At 45.5% G+C, this 19,284-nt stretch overlaps 1 protein-coding gene and 1 long non-coding RNA gene across 11 annotated transcripts in view; one reads left to right on the plus strand and one right to left on the minus strand.

Moving 5' to 3' along the window:
- Positions 1-19,284, plus strand: part of Sytl2 (synaptotagmin like 2) — a 99,774-nt gene that overhangs the window by 37,350 nt on the left and 43,140 nt on the right. For all 10 annotated transcript variants that reach the window (XM_085682989.2, XM_085682991.2, XM_085682993.2 and 7 more), the window contains exons 2-5: positions 2,752-3,224; positions 12,714-12,865; positions 13,038-13,170; positions 18,341-18,422. In XM_085682989.2, coding sequence (XP_085539115.2) covers positions 3,124-3,224; positions 12,714-12,865; positions 13,038-13,170; positions 18,341-18,422 — 468 coding nt within the window. In that variant the 5' untranslated portion in view covers positions 2,752-3,123. The remainder of the gene's footprint in view (positions 1-2,751; positions 3,225-12,713; positions 12,866-13,037; positions 13,171-18,340; positions 18,423-19,284) is intronic.
- LOC146889863 (uncharacterized) lies at positions 7,993-11,190 on the minus strand. Its single transcript, XR_014999513.2, has 2 exons — positions 11,110-11,190; positions 7,993-8,586 (listed from the first exon to the last, which is right to left on the minus strand). It is a non-coding gene; the product is annotated as an uncharacterized LOC146889863 (long non-coding RNA).

Here is a 19,284-nt window from a genome sequence, read left to right on the forward strand (position 1 = left end):
TCCCTTCTTCCTTTATCTGCCGTTTCTCAACACTGCTCCATTTCAGACTGAGAGCCAGAACCTACAGTCCTCACAGCACCCAATGCAGTCTGGACCACTTCCTCTCTGTAGAGGGAATGGTGGGCTGCGTCCTGCCACTCGCCCAGTTAGCTTTACCCGAAATAATAACATGGAAACTATATTCTTTTAAACATTGCCTGGCCCATTATCTCTAGCCTCTTATTGGCTAACTCTCATATCTTGATTAACCCATTTTTATTAATGTGTGTTGCCACTTGACTGTGGCTTACCGGGACGAGTCTAACCGGGGTCCATCTCGAGGAGGAGAGCTATGGTGTCTGACTGCCTCTGCTTTCTTTCTCCCACAATTCTGTTCTGTCTACTCCACCCACCTAAGGGCTGGCATATCAAAAAGGCCAAGGCAGTTTCTTTATTAACCAATGAAAGTAACACATAGACAGTTAACCCTCCTCCATCATCCTCTCTGGCCTGCTCTTCCTGTTATCCTTCCTTACTCTGTGGTGCCCAGCCCTAGACAATCTGCGGGTTTCTCTCCCACCTCAGGGTGCCCTAATATCAGCATGGTGTATCTCTTCATCTTTCTCAAGTGTTGTTCAAATGTCATGTCAGTGAGGCTTACTCTAACCAAACCCCCTTCTCTCACATGGTTACTCGACTTAGTAAAATAGGAGGTCTGAAAGCAATTAAAGTAGTGGATCTCTCTCTCGGTAACATAAAACACTCAGTATTGCAATTATATCTAGATAAAGGACATACATATCCATATGCATTGATTAAATATATTTATATATGCATATATACACATACGTACACATTTATATACACACATATATTTGTATATGGCAAAGGAGGTGGCTTTTGTATCAGCTAGGCTTCTGTAGCAAATGTGAAACTTTAGCAGCTTCTAGAGATAAGCATTTGTGTTTTTCTTTTGTAGCTGTGGGTCCGCCACAGTGATCTTGAATCAGGCGGATCAGGTTCAAGTCTATTACAGGGAGGGCATGAAAAGTTAGGAACAACAATAATTTATTCTAGGTTTTATTCCTGGCTATGGAAGTTAGTAAAGGCTTCATGGAAGAGACAACATTGATCTTCCTTGAAGGATAAGCAGATTCCAAGGTAGACAGGAAGGGTATAGCCTATACAAGTATATGAAGATTTTAAAAAGAGACTTTTAAAATAATGTAATATATATGTATATATATATGTAGTTTCTGTGACAAAATAAAAATTATGGGAAAATGAAACAAAGTTATCAGTTTCTGTTTATGAATCTCAAATTTCATATTACAAAGACAATTGGAAAACAGAGCCAATCACAATATTGGTGTGTATGAACATTTATTTTCTCTTTAAAAAATTTGTATTAAAACTGTTTTCATACAATACGTTCTTTCCCCTTTCCCTATGCCTCACAGATTCTCCCAACCTCCCTTGCCACCCAACTTCAGGTTCTCTCTCTCTTTACCAAAGAAAAAAACAAAAAAAACAACAAAAAAACAAAAAAATGAAAATCAAAACAAATTAAAAATAAGAAGAAGAAAAATACAAAAACAAGCAAAAAGCGCACACAAAAAAAGTTGGAGTCAGATTTGACCAAGCACGATCTTATGTAGCAACAAAAGTGTGGGCTCCAAAGAAAGGCAAGAATGTCTTTTTAGTGGCTACTTTTGGTACGGAGTGCAAGATGTGTTCTTTTCCTAGCCACCACTTTGCTTAGCCATTGTGGTCTGCAGAGGACATCCTAACACTGAGTCTAAAGGAGCGTATAAAACCTCGAGTAGAACGACTTGATCAGTGGCTTCTAACTAGAAAGCCAATGCTTATGGTAGCTGCCCGGTGCAGTTTTGCAAGGTACCTATGCATAAAGTTCATTCACTCGTATACACATTTCCTCTTCTTCTTAAATGGGGGCGCTTTAAGGATGACTTAAGCCCATGGCTTTGAGTGTCTGTTCTGCAAATGCCGCTCTAGACTTGTTAAAACGAGCCATATCCAAGTAAATCATCTCTGAGATCTTTCCTCATGGCATTTCTTCAAACTTCAGCCTCTTATTTCACCCATCTTTTGAATGTATCTAGCAAAACAGGATTCTTCCCTATCTTGTGACTCACGGGTACTGACCTGGGATGGTGGGGGGTGTATTGGAACTGTATTTCTTTCTTCCTTTCCCCCAGTTTTATATGTGCCTAGCATTAAGTGTTCAGAAATGAAGAAAGACAAGCTTGGCAGGTCCCTCCGGGCCCTATGAAGGTCAGAGGTGCAGTAACGACAACATGTTGTAGATTTGACCAGGCTGAGTTCTGCTGTACTGCAGAATATAGATCCATGCCAGCGAAATGCTCCCATCTGCAAAGTGGCCAGCCCTCAGATTCTCTTTTTTTCCATTTCTTTCCCATGATTCCTTGATGCCTGAGGTGGCCTCTCCCTGGGCCTGCTGAATTCCAGCATCATATGTTAGGCAGGAATTTCTAGAGAGGGAACGCCTGCTGCTCAGGTGAGTTGTTAAACATTGACAGACATCTTTGTGCGTCCTATCCCTGTGGTCTAGAGCTGGATGGAAGCATGCTTCTGACACATTGACCTTGAGCTCAGGAGGAGGCTGGCAGAACTGGTTTCCTCTTCTCTGAAACCATCACCTCTGGTCATTTTAAAATGTACCACCGAGCGGCGCTTACAGGCAGGCATTTCTTCTCATTGATTGGTGTTTGCTGTCTCACCATCCTCCAGGTCAGGAATGCCCCAAAGTGACTGTCTCTCAAGATGGTGATGCTCATGGAGCGTTCGTGTCTAAGACTGGTCCAGAGAGGGTGCGCTCCAGGAATGTTGACGAAGGCACACGCCAGGAACGCAGCATCTTCTTGAGACCTGCTCATCGTCCCAGACTGCTACTACCTCGAGGGACCTTATCTTTGGGATTTTTGATGTCATCTGTTTAAAACTTTTGTGGAGCACAGACAAGACATTTTACCACCAAATAAGATAATATTTCATTTTCGTATCCTGCCATCATCCTGGTTATAGTTTCTCTATAACTGTTTTTCCCCTGAGACTCCCAAGCCACATTCGCTACTATTGGTTTTTTCCTGGGTGCACTTCAGAATGATTGACTTAAGCTTCCTGACAGAGGAGGAACAAGACGCCATTTTAAAGGTTCTGCAGCGGGATGCGGCCCTGAAGAGGGCTGAAGAGGAGAGAGTCAGGTAAGAGGCCAGTGCTTGGGCGTGAGGAAAAGAAGAGGCGGTCCACAGAAAATAGGGCTGTTTCCTTTTCAGCCGTAACTGGTAGTTTGTGTTGCAACCTAAACTCACACATTCCAATTTTAGGTTCACTTCCTGGACAGAACTTTTCTTTTCTTTTTTTGGTTTTTTTTTTTTCGGTTTTGTTTTGTTTTGGTTTGGTTTGGTTTTTCGAGACAGGGTTTCTCTGTGTAGCATTGGGGCCTGTCCTGGAACTCACCCTGTAGACCAGGCTGGCCTTGAACTCATAGAGATCCATCTGCCTCTGCCTCCTGAGTGCTGGGATTAAAGGGATGCCCCACCACCACCCAGCTCCTGATGTTTCTTAATTTACCTACAATATGCCTGCAGAAATAGGATCTCTTGAAAACTTTAGCCAGGCATGTGGTGTGGACTTGGAGTTCAAGCTACTCAGGATGGTGAGCTGGGACCTCTTCAGCTCACAGTTTGAGATCAGTATGGGCAATGCAGTGAGATCCCACTTCCCCAAACAGAAATGTACCACATACGCCTTTGACTCTGTTTAAAATGAGGCACAGAACCAGGAATGATGGTGTATGTCTGTTCTGTAGTTTTATTATTTGAGAGGTTGAGTCGGGAGGATTTCCTGGAGTTCAGTGCTAGCCTGGGTTATTTTATAAAACCCCATCTCTTACTTAAAAAGCAAACAAAAGAGCTTGGTGGTAGTGTCTGCCTTAAATCCCAGAACTTGGGAAGAGAGGCAGGCAGATCTCTGTGAGTTCGAGGCCAGCCTGGTCTACAAGAGCTAGTTCCAGGACAGGCTTCAAAGCTACAGAGAAACCCTGTCTCAAAAAATTAAAAACAAGCAAGCAAGCAAGCAAGCAAACAAACAAAAAACCAAAAATCAACAACCAAACCAACAGAAAAAGGTGCTGGAGGGATGGTTCAGTCATTCAAGTGCTTGCCACCTAAGCATAACAACCTACGAGCACGGCCACATGTGTTTGCAATATCATTTTTGGGAGGCAGAATTTGACTGTCTCTGAGGCTTACTGCCTACCCCATATAGCTGAATGAGTGGGTTCCAGGTTCAGTGAGAAACTGTACAAAGAAACATAAATTGGAGAGCAATTGAGGATGAATACCTGTTGTCCGTCTCTGGTTTCCACATGTTTCTGCATTCGTGCAGGAGCATGAGCGCCCCCCAATACTGCACATAAAATATAAGGGGAAGATTAAAAAGCAGAAAAAGAGAAGAAATGTAGTTGGTAGTTGTGTGTGTGTGTGTGTGTGTGTGTGTGTGTGTGTGTGTGTGTGTGTCTGGTCTCAAACTCAAGATCTTCCTGTCTCAGACTCATGAACAGGATTTATGAACATGTGTTACTACGCTAACTTGGCATGTATTTTTATATCTAATGTATAATATTTTATTTTTGTTACCTGAGTTAAATCTTAATTTTTAAGATTTAAAAAAATAAGAGAAGTAGTTCACATTTCTGAATCCTTTCTGAATTGCTCTAACTGGTTTTCAGAGAAAATAAAAAGTGTTCTCGAAACAGGTCAGGTTTCCGTTTGACTTGGGTCCTTCAAAGAGAAGTGTCAACTTGACCCACTATCCCTTTCGAATATAACACACATGCTCCCTGTCTACATCCCGACCACTTTCTCCATGGTAGAAAGAACCCTAGAGCCTGGTGCTGCATGACCGTTCCTCTTTGTCCCTTCCAGGGTCTAGGTTCCGCCTCCTACTGTCTCTGTAATCATGGGCTTTGAAAGCAGTGAGATGCTCTGGAATGTAAGTTAGCAAGCAGTATTAGCTTAACGGCCCCAACCCCAGTCTTTCAGAAAGAAAAATAAGCCGTGCTCTTATTTCCTGGAGGGCTATAAAGGATGATTTATCTGTATTGACTCTGAACACGAATGCTGTAGGGAACAGCTCAGTTCAGGCACCATGGCACGTCTGGTGACTGCTACCAAGGACAGTAAACGAACAGTGCTTGGCAAGTCACAAAGGGCTTCACTTGCTCGTCCTATCTCTTGATCCTGCACTCTTTTGAGCCCTTGGGTGATGGAACGGGATATGAAAACCCCAGCTGATGACATGTGAAAATTTACTATGTGACAGGCGGGCGATTTGCCCAACTAGTAGGTGTCAGAGGTGAGAGTCGGGTCCTGATGGCTACCGGCCTCTCTCCCCGAGACATGCCGGTGGAGAATGGGGTGTCAGTCGTGACAGGGAGCTGTGATCCTGCAGATGGGATCTCCCATGTCAGCTGCGGTGCTCTGTGGCGTCTCCCCAGAAATGCGAAGGACTGACGTCAATTCTGCTGTCAGAACTTTCCAGTAGCGTGAATGCTCCACCCATTCACAGTTTCCAAGCCTTTTGCTAAACGTGATCCTTTGTGGTACTTGAAACAGCCCGAGCTTTGGCGAGGCAGGGACTGTACCATCCACTTAGGCCAAAGGACAGCTAGGCCACAGCGTCTGCAAGAGTGCCGTGTGTCATGGGAGGCCACCCTTGGGGTCTGCTGTTCTGGAGGGGCCTGGCAGGTTTCTGGGGGTTCCCGGCACTACTGATTTATTGTTGTTATAAAAACATGATAGGAAGAAGCCTAGAGGTGGCAAAAAGTCTTGTTTCAGCCCTAGCTGCTAACACCACTTGGACATCTTCTTACCTAGGAACCAGGAATTTCTTGTGGACTTGACCACAGGCGGGACCAGGACCTTAGGACTAGTGACAATGTACACAGACGGTCACAGGACTGTGGGTTCTACTGGAAGAGCCTCATTTGATGTGTTCCACACAAGAAGGTTCCTGCTCCACAACCAAGCTGCTTGAGGGCCAAAGGGGCTTTTAGGGGTGGTTCTCAGTCTCTGCTGCAACAGGGTCTCTGGTTTCTGAAAATGATCCTCCTAGGGCTTTGGCTCAGCAGCCCCTCTGTAATCCTTCACAGTTTGTCTTCCTTCTTCGGTCAGTTATGACTCGATAGCTCTGGCCAGACACGCTGTTGTTAATCTGCCTCCGTCATTTTACAGACAGGCAGGATGGCAAAGCAGGCAGAGGGGAAATGAAGTGCCAGGATCACACCGCTGGTCAGGGACAAAGCCACGGTCTTGGTCTAGCGCCTTATGCCGTCTCATGCTGGTCATTGAAAGTTTTCTTTCAGAACTGAACAATGAGAGTCCAGTCGTGACACAGGGGCCATGGAATCAAATCCCAGCACCGGTAGTTAATCAGCAGTGACCCATTAGGGCAGGTCACTTAGCCTTCTTCTGAGCTTCAACTCGGAGACTGAGCATGACCAGGTCCTGACTAAGTCCGATTGTAAAAATGCTTCTTAATCTTCCCGGCCTGCAAAGGGTGAGGGGGACATTTGAATCCTCCTTCCCAGCACTCAACTCGTGCCTCTCAAAAGACACAGAGAATGTTGCCTAATAGCTATCAGGGAATTACTCCTTAAAGTCTCAAACTGTTTTTAATATGGCGACATTTTATTGTTTATCTTATAAGTAAGAAACTTCTCTGGACGGGGCTGTATTGGTATTTGAAGATGACTGCAGAAGGCAAGGTTCCAGCCCTTGAGGAATTTACTACCCCATGACCTTTATCCATTTAAAGGATTATCGATTGGAAATTTGAAAATCTAAATTTTCTTCTCCTAACATGATTTTACTGTTTCAGTTAGCCTTCCTCTTGTCTAAGCCAAGCTGGTGATATATTGATTATAGTTAGCATTATTAGAAAGGCAAATCTGTCGTGAATATCTCTTCTGTGTGTGTGTGTGTGTGTGTGTGTGTGTGTGTGTGAATGTAGGCATGTATGTGTGTCATGGTATACATGAATAGGACAGAGGAAAACCTTGTGTATCGGGCCCCGCACTTCCATAGTTCTGCGACACAGTCTCTTTTGTTCCCCACTACAGGCATGAGACTGTGTGGCCTGAGTGATTCTCCTGCCTCTGCCTCCCACCTCGCTGCAGGAGTACAGAGCTTATAGGTGTGAGCTGCTGTACCCCGCTTTCTGCTGGTTCTGAGGATTGAAGTCAGGTCCTCATGCTGTGTGGAAAGCATTTTTCTCACCGAGTCACCTCTCCAGCCCCTTCCCCAGCACCCTTGTGTAGCCCAGGCTGGCTTCCAATATGCTGCTTCTTCTGCCTCAGCTCCCCACAAGCTAGGGTTTCAGTTGTAAATGGCTTTCCTATGTTAATTGTTTGGGTAGCCACGAGGATGTCAATGGAGGACTCCCGCACTATTTTCTATAAAGCCCAGCACTGATTCAGCATCCTTGTCGGTGGGGCTGTAGGTAAGGTTTATATTCTCAATGAAGCTCGTTTGCCACTTTCTGTACATCTAATGCTTCCAGTTGCTCATGTTCAAATCCATGCAAGACACTTTGGGGATGACGCAGGTTGTATGTTGCCTTCCGCCCTGACTTCATGGGTTATAAAAATGAGCATTACGTAGAAGACTCGCTCACTTCCTAAACCACCCAAGCTGTCAGTGGTAGCACATGAGCATGAACCCAGGGGAATATCTTTGCAAGGTCTCTAGGGTGCACATGGGGAGGCAACAGCCCCAGGCTACCCTTGTCGCTGCCTCAGTCTTCTGTGGTACAAGCATTGGGCTCAAGTCATCTTGTGTCCCTAACTCTGTCCTGAGTGGAGATGTTTGATAGATCAACAGAGAAGCAGACACCAAGCTGGCTGTTTTCCTCTCTTCTACCCTGGCCCTTTTCCTCCCTGCGGGGAACATCACTACACACACGCATGTGTAATTTTAGACTTTTATGGTTTGAAAATGACATACTGCCGAGGTGGCGTTTCCTGGGCTTTGCGTCACCCTGCCAGCAGGAAACTGATGCACACATCTGTCTGCTCACCACACCAGCACCATGTCCCGGCCCCCACATGCATATAACCACATCTGCAGCGATGGGTGTGTTTGCAGGAGATACCATCTTAACCGCCACCACATCTTATAATTCTCAGCCGCCTCTTTAGGATGTTCCTCCTTTTTAAGTAAAGGCAGTTTTTACTGAAGGACTGGCTTCCAGGACCTCTGTTGGCATTTTCCATGAAAGCAATACAAAAAGAAATCGGGGTTCATCCTCGGGGCTGCAGCATGCAAGGAGTCTCACATGCACTTTCCTTTTGTTCTCAGAACAGTGCAGTTCAGCCCCCTCCAGTGGGTGGGGAGACAGAGTGGGAGAGGGTGAGCAGCCTGCAGGGTGACGGTCTTGCTGCTCTGGCTCCAGAGTCTCAGCAAATTGCGGGGATCTGAGACGCGCCCGCATCTCGGAAACACATTTCTTATCTTCAGTTCATTTTCTTTCCAAGTCTGGTGGTTTCCTGATTCTCCATCAATGCTTGAGAGAAAGAATGGTAGAAAGAATGACTCGTGGTGACTGCCTTAGAAACCAAAAGCTTGTTAGGCGTTACCAAGCAGGGTGGGATTGCTGAGAGCCAAGCTAACTTCTGGGTCTGGCTCTGCATTACCCTGAGCACATCTCTTAAGTACACCGGGCTTACATTATTTCATTAGACAACGAGACCATTTTCAAATTATTCAGTCTTATCATCTTTCCTGGAAGATACTGGGGGGTTAGGAGCAGGGACAGGACTAACTCTGGAGAATAAAGAAGAGCATCTCTTTGGCTGGTCTGCTGAGATTTCCTACCCACGTCTGAGAAGGTATTATTGATCAGGTCTTGTCTGTGATGTCAGGCCTTTATTGATCACGTCAGGAAGCTGGAAGTTGGAGTGCATGTGTGCACGCAGTGAAAAGGAGGTGGGCTGGGGACAGCTTTGAACCCAGCCTGGAAAATGCCATTGTTCTTTTTCTCCTGCTGTAAGTCTGCATATTCCTCACACACTGAAAAAAAATAGCCACTGGCCATCAGGGCTGTAGAATGATTTTTATGCCCAATTCCCAGAATATGCCTGGCATATGTTAGGAAATTAAAGAGTAAGTAAACAAAAGATCATGAAAGGTTAAACATGGCGGGGCACAGTGGCCACCCCTTGCTATGGACCAAATCATCTATAGTGAAAGCAGAAGGATGAGAGGCCGTGCACAGGTTGAGTGCTCACTCAAACAGAAGTTGTGCAGATGTTGATGAACAGAATGGGGGACTGTGCAGCATAATCACTGGGTGCTTGGTCTGGAAGGCTGACGGGACAGCGGCATATTTGGACTGGGTGAAGTCTTGCTGCCCACCAGGGTTTACAAGGTGCTCTCTTTACGCTAACTTAAACATAACGTGTGTGTGTAGGGAAGGTGAACAGTGTCGGTCCCAAGAAATGTACCCTTCCCCACCTCAGCTAGGCAGTGCAACAATGAGAAAATCCAGTGCTAATGCGGCTCACTTGATTTTAAATCCGAAGAAAGGAGAGAACTATTGGAAGAAGCTTTAGCACCTACTACAGGGGGGATTATTCGAATGATTGATATCTTTACAAACTTGGTCTTCGATGTCACACATATGGAGTCATCTGCAGAATATGACAAGTGGCCAAGGTGTAAAAATCAGAGGTTAGTAAACTCAGCAGAAATAATCATATTAGGAAATACCAAAATGGTCCTCATTACATTTGAAAGAATTGGTATAAAAATCAGAGGTTATCAAACCCAGCAGAAATAATCCTATTAAGAAATACCAAAATGGCTCTCACTACATTTGAAAGAATTGTCATTCGTTTGCCGCTTTCAAACAAAAGAGTCAGAAATCCTGTTCTTGCCACAGGCTTCCCACTCTCCTCCGGGGCCGTGCCTCTCCACGGGTATGACTCATGGAGCCTGTGCTATTTGTGCGCACACCAGGGCCTTGCAAGCAGTTATTAAGATGAGAGAGGCCCAGAGTTGCAAAGACCTCCAAAGGTTCGATTGCACAGTACTCTCCAGCTAACAAAAACAATCTCACGCAGAGAAACCGGGAGTAGCTCGGCTGTGAGGGTTTGTGGTAGCTGACAGGTAACCATATTTCATGATCTGTTTTTTCCTGTTCTGATGAGAGATGAGCAGTCCTGCCTCGTCAGAAACCCTCCTACAATGGTGGAGTCTGGTCTCCTGAAACTTGGCAGTGGTGGGATCTTCGTTATCTCTTCTTACTCAGGCTAGGGTGGCTGATGGCACATAGCTACTGGATGACTTACTCACTCAGCAAACAGTTACTGGGTATCAGCCCTGGGGCAGTCTCTGTGCTTCATGGTAAGACTATAAATGGTGATAAGGATGTAATCCCTGTATTCAAGGAGTCTGCAGAGTCCACAGCTGCCTGGGCCAAACAGATGTGCGAACAGAGCTTTGGGATCTGTGTGAATGCGAAAGGGAGGTTTGGTGGGAACAAGGACAAGGGAATCATGCCTTTGGGATGCTCAGGCTAGGCCTGCAGCAGCAGGAAGAGGAATGTGCTGGACAGAGAAGCCAAGGGAAGACATCCAGAGGTCATTGGTCTCGTTATAAAAGCCGGGCACTGCTAAGTGCTTCCAGGCAAAACACTGCAATGAATTACCTCAGAAGTCTTCAAGGGTAGGCCTTACTTCCTCCATCTTTACAAACAAGGAGACTAAAGTACAGACTAGTTTACTAACCTTTCCATTGTCCTGTTTAGGCAGAATTCAAACTAGGCTTTGGCCCTATTTAGGAGAGCCTCCGGAGCCCACAGTCAGGATTTTCTACCTCTAAAACCTACAGGTCACAGAAGAGCAGTTTCGAGGGCAACACAAAGTTGAGTGTGCCGGCGAGTGGGGTTTAGGAGAGTCTGCTGGGAAACAACCCCCAAAAGTCGATCTGAAGCCAGGAGGTCAGGGCCTTGTACAGCATCCCTTCACTCTTCGAGCACATTGTTTTTTTACGGCACTAAGCAAATATATACGAAATGAAAACCAACCTTCCTGGAGCCGCATCTGACCAAGGAGAGAGGTGGATTTTTTTTTTCCTTCTGGAATTGGGCAGAATCTTGCTCCTGTTGGAAGAAGAAAAAAATAAGAGCTACAGCCAGTTGCCCAGCGAGGACTGTCTGCTTGGTCAGGAGCCTTAGGCAATGAACAGCAATTAGCAGCATTTAATAAGAGCCACAGTCGTTTGGTGGCTGGGGACTCTAAACCAATGATGCTGGCCTTGCCAGGATCTGGACACAGGACCGCGGCGAGCACATTGGGAACAGAATCACTTCTTCCCAGGTGACTGGGAGAGGAGGGGAGATCGGTGAAGAGTTTGTAAGCGGCACACAAAGACGCTGTCCCCTCAGGCATACTTAGGGAAGAGGAGCGGCCATTGCTGGGCCTGGGTGACTGCCCCTCTGGCTCCTTCTCCATTCCCGGATGTGCCTATGTACAGTCCTCATCCCCTGCCTGGCCCACTCACATTCTCTGGCTAATCCAGACTTGCCACATAGACAAGGAGCGTCTCAGCTTGAGTGAAAATCGCAAACCCATTTGGATTTGTCCAGCACACTTTCTTGCAAGAGTTCAAAGTTTCCCAAAGGCTTTTTATTGGATTTTACTCCGTTATCTCCATGAGGAAGAAAAGATAGGTTTGAGACTCTCATTTTATTGCCTAGGGGATGTGGAGGTTAAAAGACTCATTGATTAGAACACCATTTTCCCCAACCAGTCTCAACTAGGGATGTTTTAGGAGGGCATCAGTTGGTTCGCTCTTTAGGTTTTAGTTACTCCGTGAGCATGAATGAATATGGAATCCTTAAAAGCAGTCTCGGCATTGATGGATCTTGCCTGTGCCTCCCTTGCTTTAGCCCGCCTCAGCACACAGAGTGTCATGTCCCCTTCTTGTACAGGCTTCCGGTAAAGTCTCTGATAAACTCATTTCACTGAAAAGAGAAGATCCAAGGCACTGCTTATCTTACAGATTAATTATCCTTTAAATGTCTGATAGGCCCTTGGCATATGCAGAGGGTGGTTTCAGTGTTGTAATGTAATTCTCAGAAAAACCCTATGAGATGGGGTGTTTAACCCCATTTTACAGATGAGGAAGCGGCCAGAGTGACTTTCTCCATTATTCCTCTCTGCTGTGCCCATCTGAATGGTGGACAGAGAAGACTACAACTAAGAAGTCAGTCTGCTCTTGAGAAGTTTCAGACAGAGTAGTTAAGAGCACTTGCTGCTCTTGTAGGGGACCTGGGTTCAAATCCCCGCACCCACAATTCACGACTGTCTGTAACTTCAATTCTAAGAGATTCTTATACTCTCTTCTGGCTTCTGCGGGCAACACACGCCTATTATGCATTTACTTACAGACAAAATATTCACACACATAAAATAAAAATAAATAAAACCCTTTAAAAATCATGCTTGGTATCACTTGATTAGGTTTTTTAGTCAAAGCAGAACATTTGTTAGACATCTAGGAGGTCTGTGGCACATAAATTATTGAGAGCTGCATTTTGCTTGCATCTTTACCAATTTCTTCAGTGTCAAAGTGGACTTGTTTATTTACTGCGGGGTCTTGGCAAGTAAAGCACTTTTCCTTTTGTAGACATTTGCCTGAAAAGATTAAGGATGACCAACAGCTAAAGAATATGAGTGGCCAATGGTTTTACGAAGCTAAAGCCAAAAGGCACAGGGACAGAATCCATGGCGCTGACATCATCAGAGCATCCATGAGAAAGAAGAGGCTCCCTGTGGCAGGTGAGGTCACAGCCAGCAATTGTTTGGGAAGGAGGGAGACCCAGCTTTCGGTCATCTTGGTCCTCACAAGGCCCAAGGTTCAGATCTGAGTCCTTACTAATAGGAGTCAACGAGAAGGGTATAGATGGTAGAAGTGATAGATAACCTTTCTGTCTATCGTTTCCTGTTTCAGCCGAGCAGAGTAAGGACACAGCAGTGAAGGCAAAAGAAAGCTGGGTGAATAATGTCAACAAAGATGCTGTCCTTCCCCCAGAGCTGGCTGTTGCGGAAGAGCCGGAAGACGACACAGTTCCAGCAGGCCCAAGGTAAGCCAGAACATGTGGGTTTCGTGGCCTGCTGTGCTACGTAGGCAGATGTGGGCTTGGGGTACAGATGAAGGACTGGAGTCACGGGTGTGGAGACAGGTAATATTTGGGGAACTTCTGAGCTCCCGTGAGAATGGGGCCCAAACCAGACTCTTCCCTCGCTTTCAGAATTTCCAATAGATCTCCACTGTGGTATCAGGGTATTAAGTGGTTGTTTCTTCCAGTGCTAGGAGTTGTGGTTTTTCATTGGTGTGTAGGATTTTCTTAGAGTAGGCTGAAGAGATCTGTGTGGGCTATCTAAGGGGACAGAGGAATGGGACAGAGGAATGGCGGTCATACTGTTATGTCTAGTGTGATGGAAAAAGTTCAGGAACAGGAGCCTGGTGGGACAGGCGGGAATGATATAGACCTGTCAGAGCTGGTTCTCATGTATGCAGGACAGTGGGCACATAGTAGGTAACAAATGCCTCTTTAAAACGCTGGGTATCCTCTGTATTTTCGTTTTTGACCTTTTAATGGTTTTATCAGCTGTTTGTACATCCTTTCTAAGAAGCAGCCAACTGGGAGGCTGTGTTGTTTCACTTTTGATGCCGAATCAGTTGTTTCGCATCCTTAAAGATATTCTCGCTAGTACCGCTCTTTTGAAAGGACAGTTACTGCCTTTTGGTGGGAGAAGCAGTTGCATTTCATCACAAGTGCCTCAGTGGAGACAACTCACTTCGGAACCTCCTACTGGCGCGAAGTCAGTGTCTTTGACTTCAGACATATTGAGTCTAGATCCAAGACCAAGGCCATGTGGGAACAGAGATATTTCCAATGTTTATAGGCAAGGAAGGGTCTATGTATAATACAGCTACCAATAGGCATTTCAGAGTCAATTATGAATAAAGTTATGCCAATGGGTAATGGTGTGCTGACTCTAATAAGGTGTCTGCTAATTGCCTACTTCCCATGAGTGGTGGGTGTTGGCTGTCCTCCAGGACTATTTGTTGCAGCGCACAACGCCTGTCTGCACTCTATGCCCTACCATACAGTTCCCGAACAAGGGGTTGGAGGTTGAAACACACAGAGACACGAACCTCTAGTCACTGGTAAGAAGCCCCCTATTCAATAGCACCACAGAGGCTTATATACCCATCAGTCAAGTGGCCCACAGGTGAAAACCTTATCCTCTGATCCTCAAGGCCAAGGCAACACGTGCTCGTGAAGCAGAGATGGTAAACAACTTTGACACAGCTTTCAGTAACTCAAATCAGAAGGAAAGGAAAGATCACTAGCAAGGAAGAGCAGCTGGAGGCCAGGACTCCAAATGATCCCAACAATTTGTAATGTTCTGTTTCGTCTACGCTGGACTGCCATGTTGGCTCGAGGTTGAGGCACCTTGTTAATTGCTGCTGGCTGGTATCGTGATGGTAGAGTAATGACTGCTTAATTTTTTCAGCCTTTACTTCCATGCTATATGAGACTGATAATTGGCTAACAGAGTTAGTAAGAAGCCAAATAGCTAGTAAACCTAGAATTCTTAACATAGTTCATAGCACGTCCTAGGTACTAGTAAGTAATACCTAGTACTACTCTTGAATGTAGCATTTCAAAAACCTCAGGACACTCTGTCATTCCTCTTGGTGTCTCCCTGCCCCCTACCCCCATTGCCTGCTCTGCCCCTGATGGGTAAAGTCCTTATTTTCATAAAAATAAAAAAAAGATGAGGCCTAAATTATTAGAAACCCAAGTAGAAGATTCATAGCCATTAAACAGACATGACCAAGAAGCTGGGAGTAAATCTTAGAGTCTGCGCGTGATAGGGGCTAAGGAGCATGGAGCGTTAACCAGCAGGGGAAACAAACACCACAGTAGAAGAGGCCAGAAGACACGGGGACTCAGAGGCAAACAGCTCTTTCCACAGTTTGAGCAAGCCCAGACTTCCCATCTTCCCTCCAGGCTCTCATTCCATCTCAAAGGACTTGAGAGGCAACAGCGCCCTACTCGGCTTCCTCACGCCCCACAGGCTGCTGGGCGTTCCTCAGCCTTCCTTCCTTCCAGGCTAATATAACATCAGAGATTAGAATATGCACTGTCTTCTGTGCGGCTCTATTTGATCTTATTGTAAACTGGACCAGGATTCCTTACTAGGATGTTGTGAGATTAACTGAAATTCATTGTGGGAACTGGTTAGCATTTCTCAGGAAGAACAGAAATTGGCAACTTCCGGGTAGCATTACAATTACCCTATTATATTACACGGACGGTGTGGTTGGGCAGGCAAGCACACAGCTGTTCATCATATCAAGCATGCTTTGCTCAGTAAAGGCCGGTTCTGGGAGGCGTGGCATGGGTGGTAATCAGGCAGCTGTACAAGGAGTTACTTTTGACGTCCCCCTTTCCGTGTCAGAGGACGCCGCTTCTCATGGTATCAATCTCCTGCAACACTTCTCACTTATGCTTTCTTAACCTTTGTGAACTGGGTGTGTTAAGTGTGCTTTGGGGCCCATCCTTCCAGACAAAGTCATTTGCTATCGAATGACTCAACACCTGTCAATATTTTCTTAGCCAGGAATGAAAACTGGGGGGATGTGAGGCTGGGTAGCGCAGTTTCTTAGGTAGGTATGGTGGCAAGATCTTTAATTATGTTATAACCATGAGACTGTGGGGGGCTCACCTATAAATGCTATGGGTGACCAGCAAGCAGTCAGACGTGGGCAGCCACCTCCATTCTTTCTGAACTCACCTTGGTTTACATCTGTAGCGCTGGGAAGGTTTATAAACAGAGAACACTGGTCCCTGGGGGCAGTAGATGGAAATCTGGTAGCCCTAACCTCTGTGATTGGCTCAGGTCCTCTGATTATCCCGCTGCTTTAGTTACTAAGGGAGCTCATTTATTCTGAGCCAGGCATCTGCTCTATATGGTTCATCATAGTACCCACTGGCTCTTTTTATATAAGTAATTTCAAAACATTTTTTCAGATTATAATATAATTACATTTACTCTCCCCTTTCCTCCCTTACAACCCTCCAAAGTAACCCCCTTTGCTCCTTTTCAAATTCGTGACCTCTTTCTCAATTGTTACTTTTGTGCCTGTGTTCCTAAACACATAAATGCACCTGTTCGTACTGTTTAATGTTACTTGTGTGTGTAAGTTTTCAGGGCTAACCATTCAGTATCGGATAACTAATTGGTGTACTCTTCCCTGGGGAAGCCTATCACTCTTGCTCTCAGCATTCCTTGGTTGCTTGTAGTGCCTTGTGTAGGGGTAGACTTTGTAGGGATGGGCTGTCCCTCGTCCATGCTATCATGTCTATTGGTGCTGTTCTTGTTTTTGCTCATGTTTAGGCAGCAATGCTGGTGAGACGTCATGGGTATCACATCTGATGTTTCTAGGAGACAGAATCTCATAGCAAGCCCCCTCTCCGTCTCTTACAGTCTGTATGCCCCTTTTTCTACAATGATCCCTGATCACTGATGTGGGGGCTGTGTTGTAGATACTCCATTTGGACCTGGTATGGTTTCCTGTAATGGTCACTGTTGCAAAGAACTTTGCTTTGTGATGGATGAATGCACTTATTTTGGGGTATGAGAGCAAACACTAAGAACACAGTTAGGGATTGATTGACGCAGTGGCAGCTGTAGGTTCTCCTCCAAGACCCAGGGCTGCACTAGCACCGGGTGGTTGGCTCCGTTTCCCCTACTGGCCTCTAAAAATGGCACTGGAAAGAAATGGCTTCCTGGTTCTGAGCTGTCGGCCTTCCACTGTGGACACCAGGTTCACTCGGTGGCCATGCTTGTTTTTAATACTTTGCTGCTGCACAACTTGATTTGACTTTGTGTTCATCTAGTGCAGGGATAGATTTCCTGTAAGGACCCTCTGTCCAAATTATGGTTCCATAATAATGTCTTTCCTTGTTTTCCATTTTATGCAACCCCCCCTTTTTTTTTGCCTTCATGCGCTCAAGTGAAATGACACCTCATCTGCCCTATTTTACTTTTGGATCAATAGGGAAGGTGATGGAAGGACGAGAATGGCTTCCTTTAAGAGTTTTAATGGTTTCCGGGGACTCGCTGTGAAAAAAAGGATTAGCAATTCAAGTACAGAAATAAGAACGGGAAACAGCGAAGTATCTAGCCCTGGGGTTTAGTGGCAGTAATCTTGGGCAAGGATCCATGGCTCCAGGGTGAAATGTCTCCTTGCCCGGGCTTTCTGTTCCTCAGCCATGTGGTGAGAAGCCATCACCTTCAGAGGATTTTTCCAAGCTCCTGACTCTGATGTCACTTAGAGTTGGTGGAGATTAACAAAGGAATCGTGGTTCCAGCCAACAGTGACTTCATCTTTTATATCTAAGGCGAGGCTATTGGAGCGGGCCTTCTCGGCAAGCTGATTTTTCACCTCTCCCAGGATTCTGCGACCTACTTTTCTTCTTACTCATAAGCCAAGGGAATGACCTGATCAACTCACCATTTGCTCTGACTGCATTTGACCTTCACCCTGGGACTGCCCTGCCTCTGGATAGTGCATCAGGCTTTAGAGGATCCTCTGCTCTTTAAACCAGCTGCAGCCATATACCCAACCCCAGCTTCTCAATGCCCTTGTGGTATTTGTCTCTGTGTCTGAGTAAGACTTCATCTATTAACGTGTTGGATTGGAAGGGCATAGGGAATTGCCACAACACATCAGCCTTTGTTTCTAGTTATCTGACTTGGTCATACTGTCTCTTGGCCAGGTTGCTTTGCTCTACTGAGCTTTTGCTTCTGTTATGTCTCATATGAATTAGAGGAAACTGCTCTGGAATCAGGATTTTGTGACTTTATTTCACCCATAAAATCCATTGCTCACTTTCTCATCTCTATCAGATCTTAAATTTAAGTTTGAAATGGGTTCATTTCTGCAAGTTTAAATGGCGAACCTGTTGTGTGCCTGTAGCCTAGATATCTTCAAGGGTCCTAACAGATGGTCCTTTCTGTCCTTTCTTATGATGCAATTACATCCTTCGCTCCATCCTTGCATTTATTTTTGTACCTTATCATGGCCAGACCCCAGTTTCTTCTCCCTTCCTGGCGGTTGGATCTTATAAACTCCCTTCCTTCTCCTGCCTTAAAAGTCCTTGACGGTGAAGCCATGATCTATGCTTCCTCCAGAGTGAGGTTTTATCCTCTGAATGATTGTTTCTTTTGCAGTTCCAATGTGGTGGATCCAACTTCCGTTGTGAGTGATATGTCCCAGCAAAATGCAAGGAATCCAGCTGTGTCTCTGCCCAAGGTAGATCGAGCCTAGATGTTTAAAACTCCCATGATTGGCAGGAATGCCATTTTCCTCATCATAGCAAAGCAAAACAAACACAAAGAATTTTGCGATTCATTTTGTGTACCATATGTGCTTAATTTGGGTATTTAATGTGAGAAGTCACCCTTGTGGTGGATAACGTTGATAACTATGTCTGTGTTGCTAAAGACCCAGATGTCTTTTTGTCCTTGAGAGTTAAGTGTCTAGGGACCGAAAAGATGGCCTCAGCGTTTTAAAGGTTTACTGCTCTTGTGGAGGACTTGAGTTTCTCAACTCCAGCTCCATGGAGATCCAATGCCTCTGGTCTCTGTGACCACCTGCATGCTCATGTGCCCCCAAGTACAGATACATAATCAAACCTTAACTTTGTTTTAAAAGTAGCCAGGTGGTGACCCATCATTTAATCCCAGGCCTCGGGATGGAGGAGAGCAGAGACAGTAGGGATCTCTGTGAGTGCCAGGCCAGTGTAGTCTAGAGAGTTAGTTCTAGGCCCATCAAGGCTAGGCAGGGAGACCCTGTCTCAGACAGTAAAAAGTAGAAAGCCTGTATGGTGCTCCCGTTCTTAGGCTACTAAACATGGTTTGTTAGTTCTACCATAGTCTTTACTTTTCGGCATAGCTTCCTGCATCTCTATTGGAGGTCCGTGTACTAAATTGCCAATTTGCAAAACAGCAAACAGTAATCATTGGGAGTCGATCTTGCATTAATATGAAAAATCAGTGGCAGGAAATGTGTGAACCCTAAGCCACTCTATAGACTGTGTAGGAAGGCTCTGCTTCAAAACAACAACAGACCCAGTCTACTTGTACTTATACCTTTGCTGCCATTAGGATTGGCG

Source organism: Myodes glareolus, chromosome 24 (genome assembly GCF_982192425.1).
Source record: "Myodes glareolus chromosome 24, mMyoGla1.1, whole genome shotgun sequence".
Taxonomy (NCBI): domain Eukaryota; kingdom Metazoa; phylum Chordata; class Mammalia; order Rodentia; family Cricetidae; genus Myodes; species Myodes glareolus.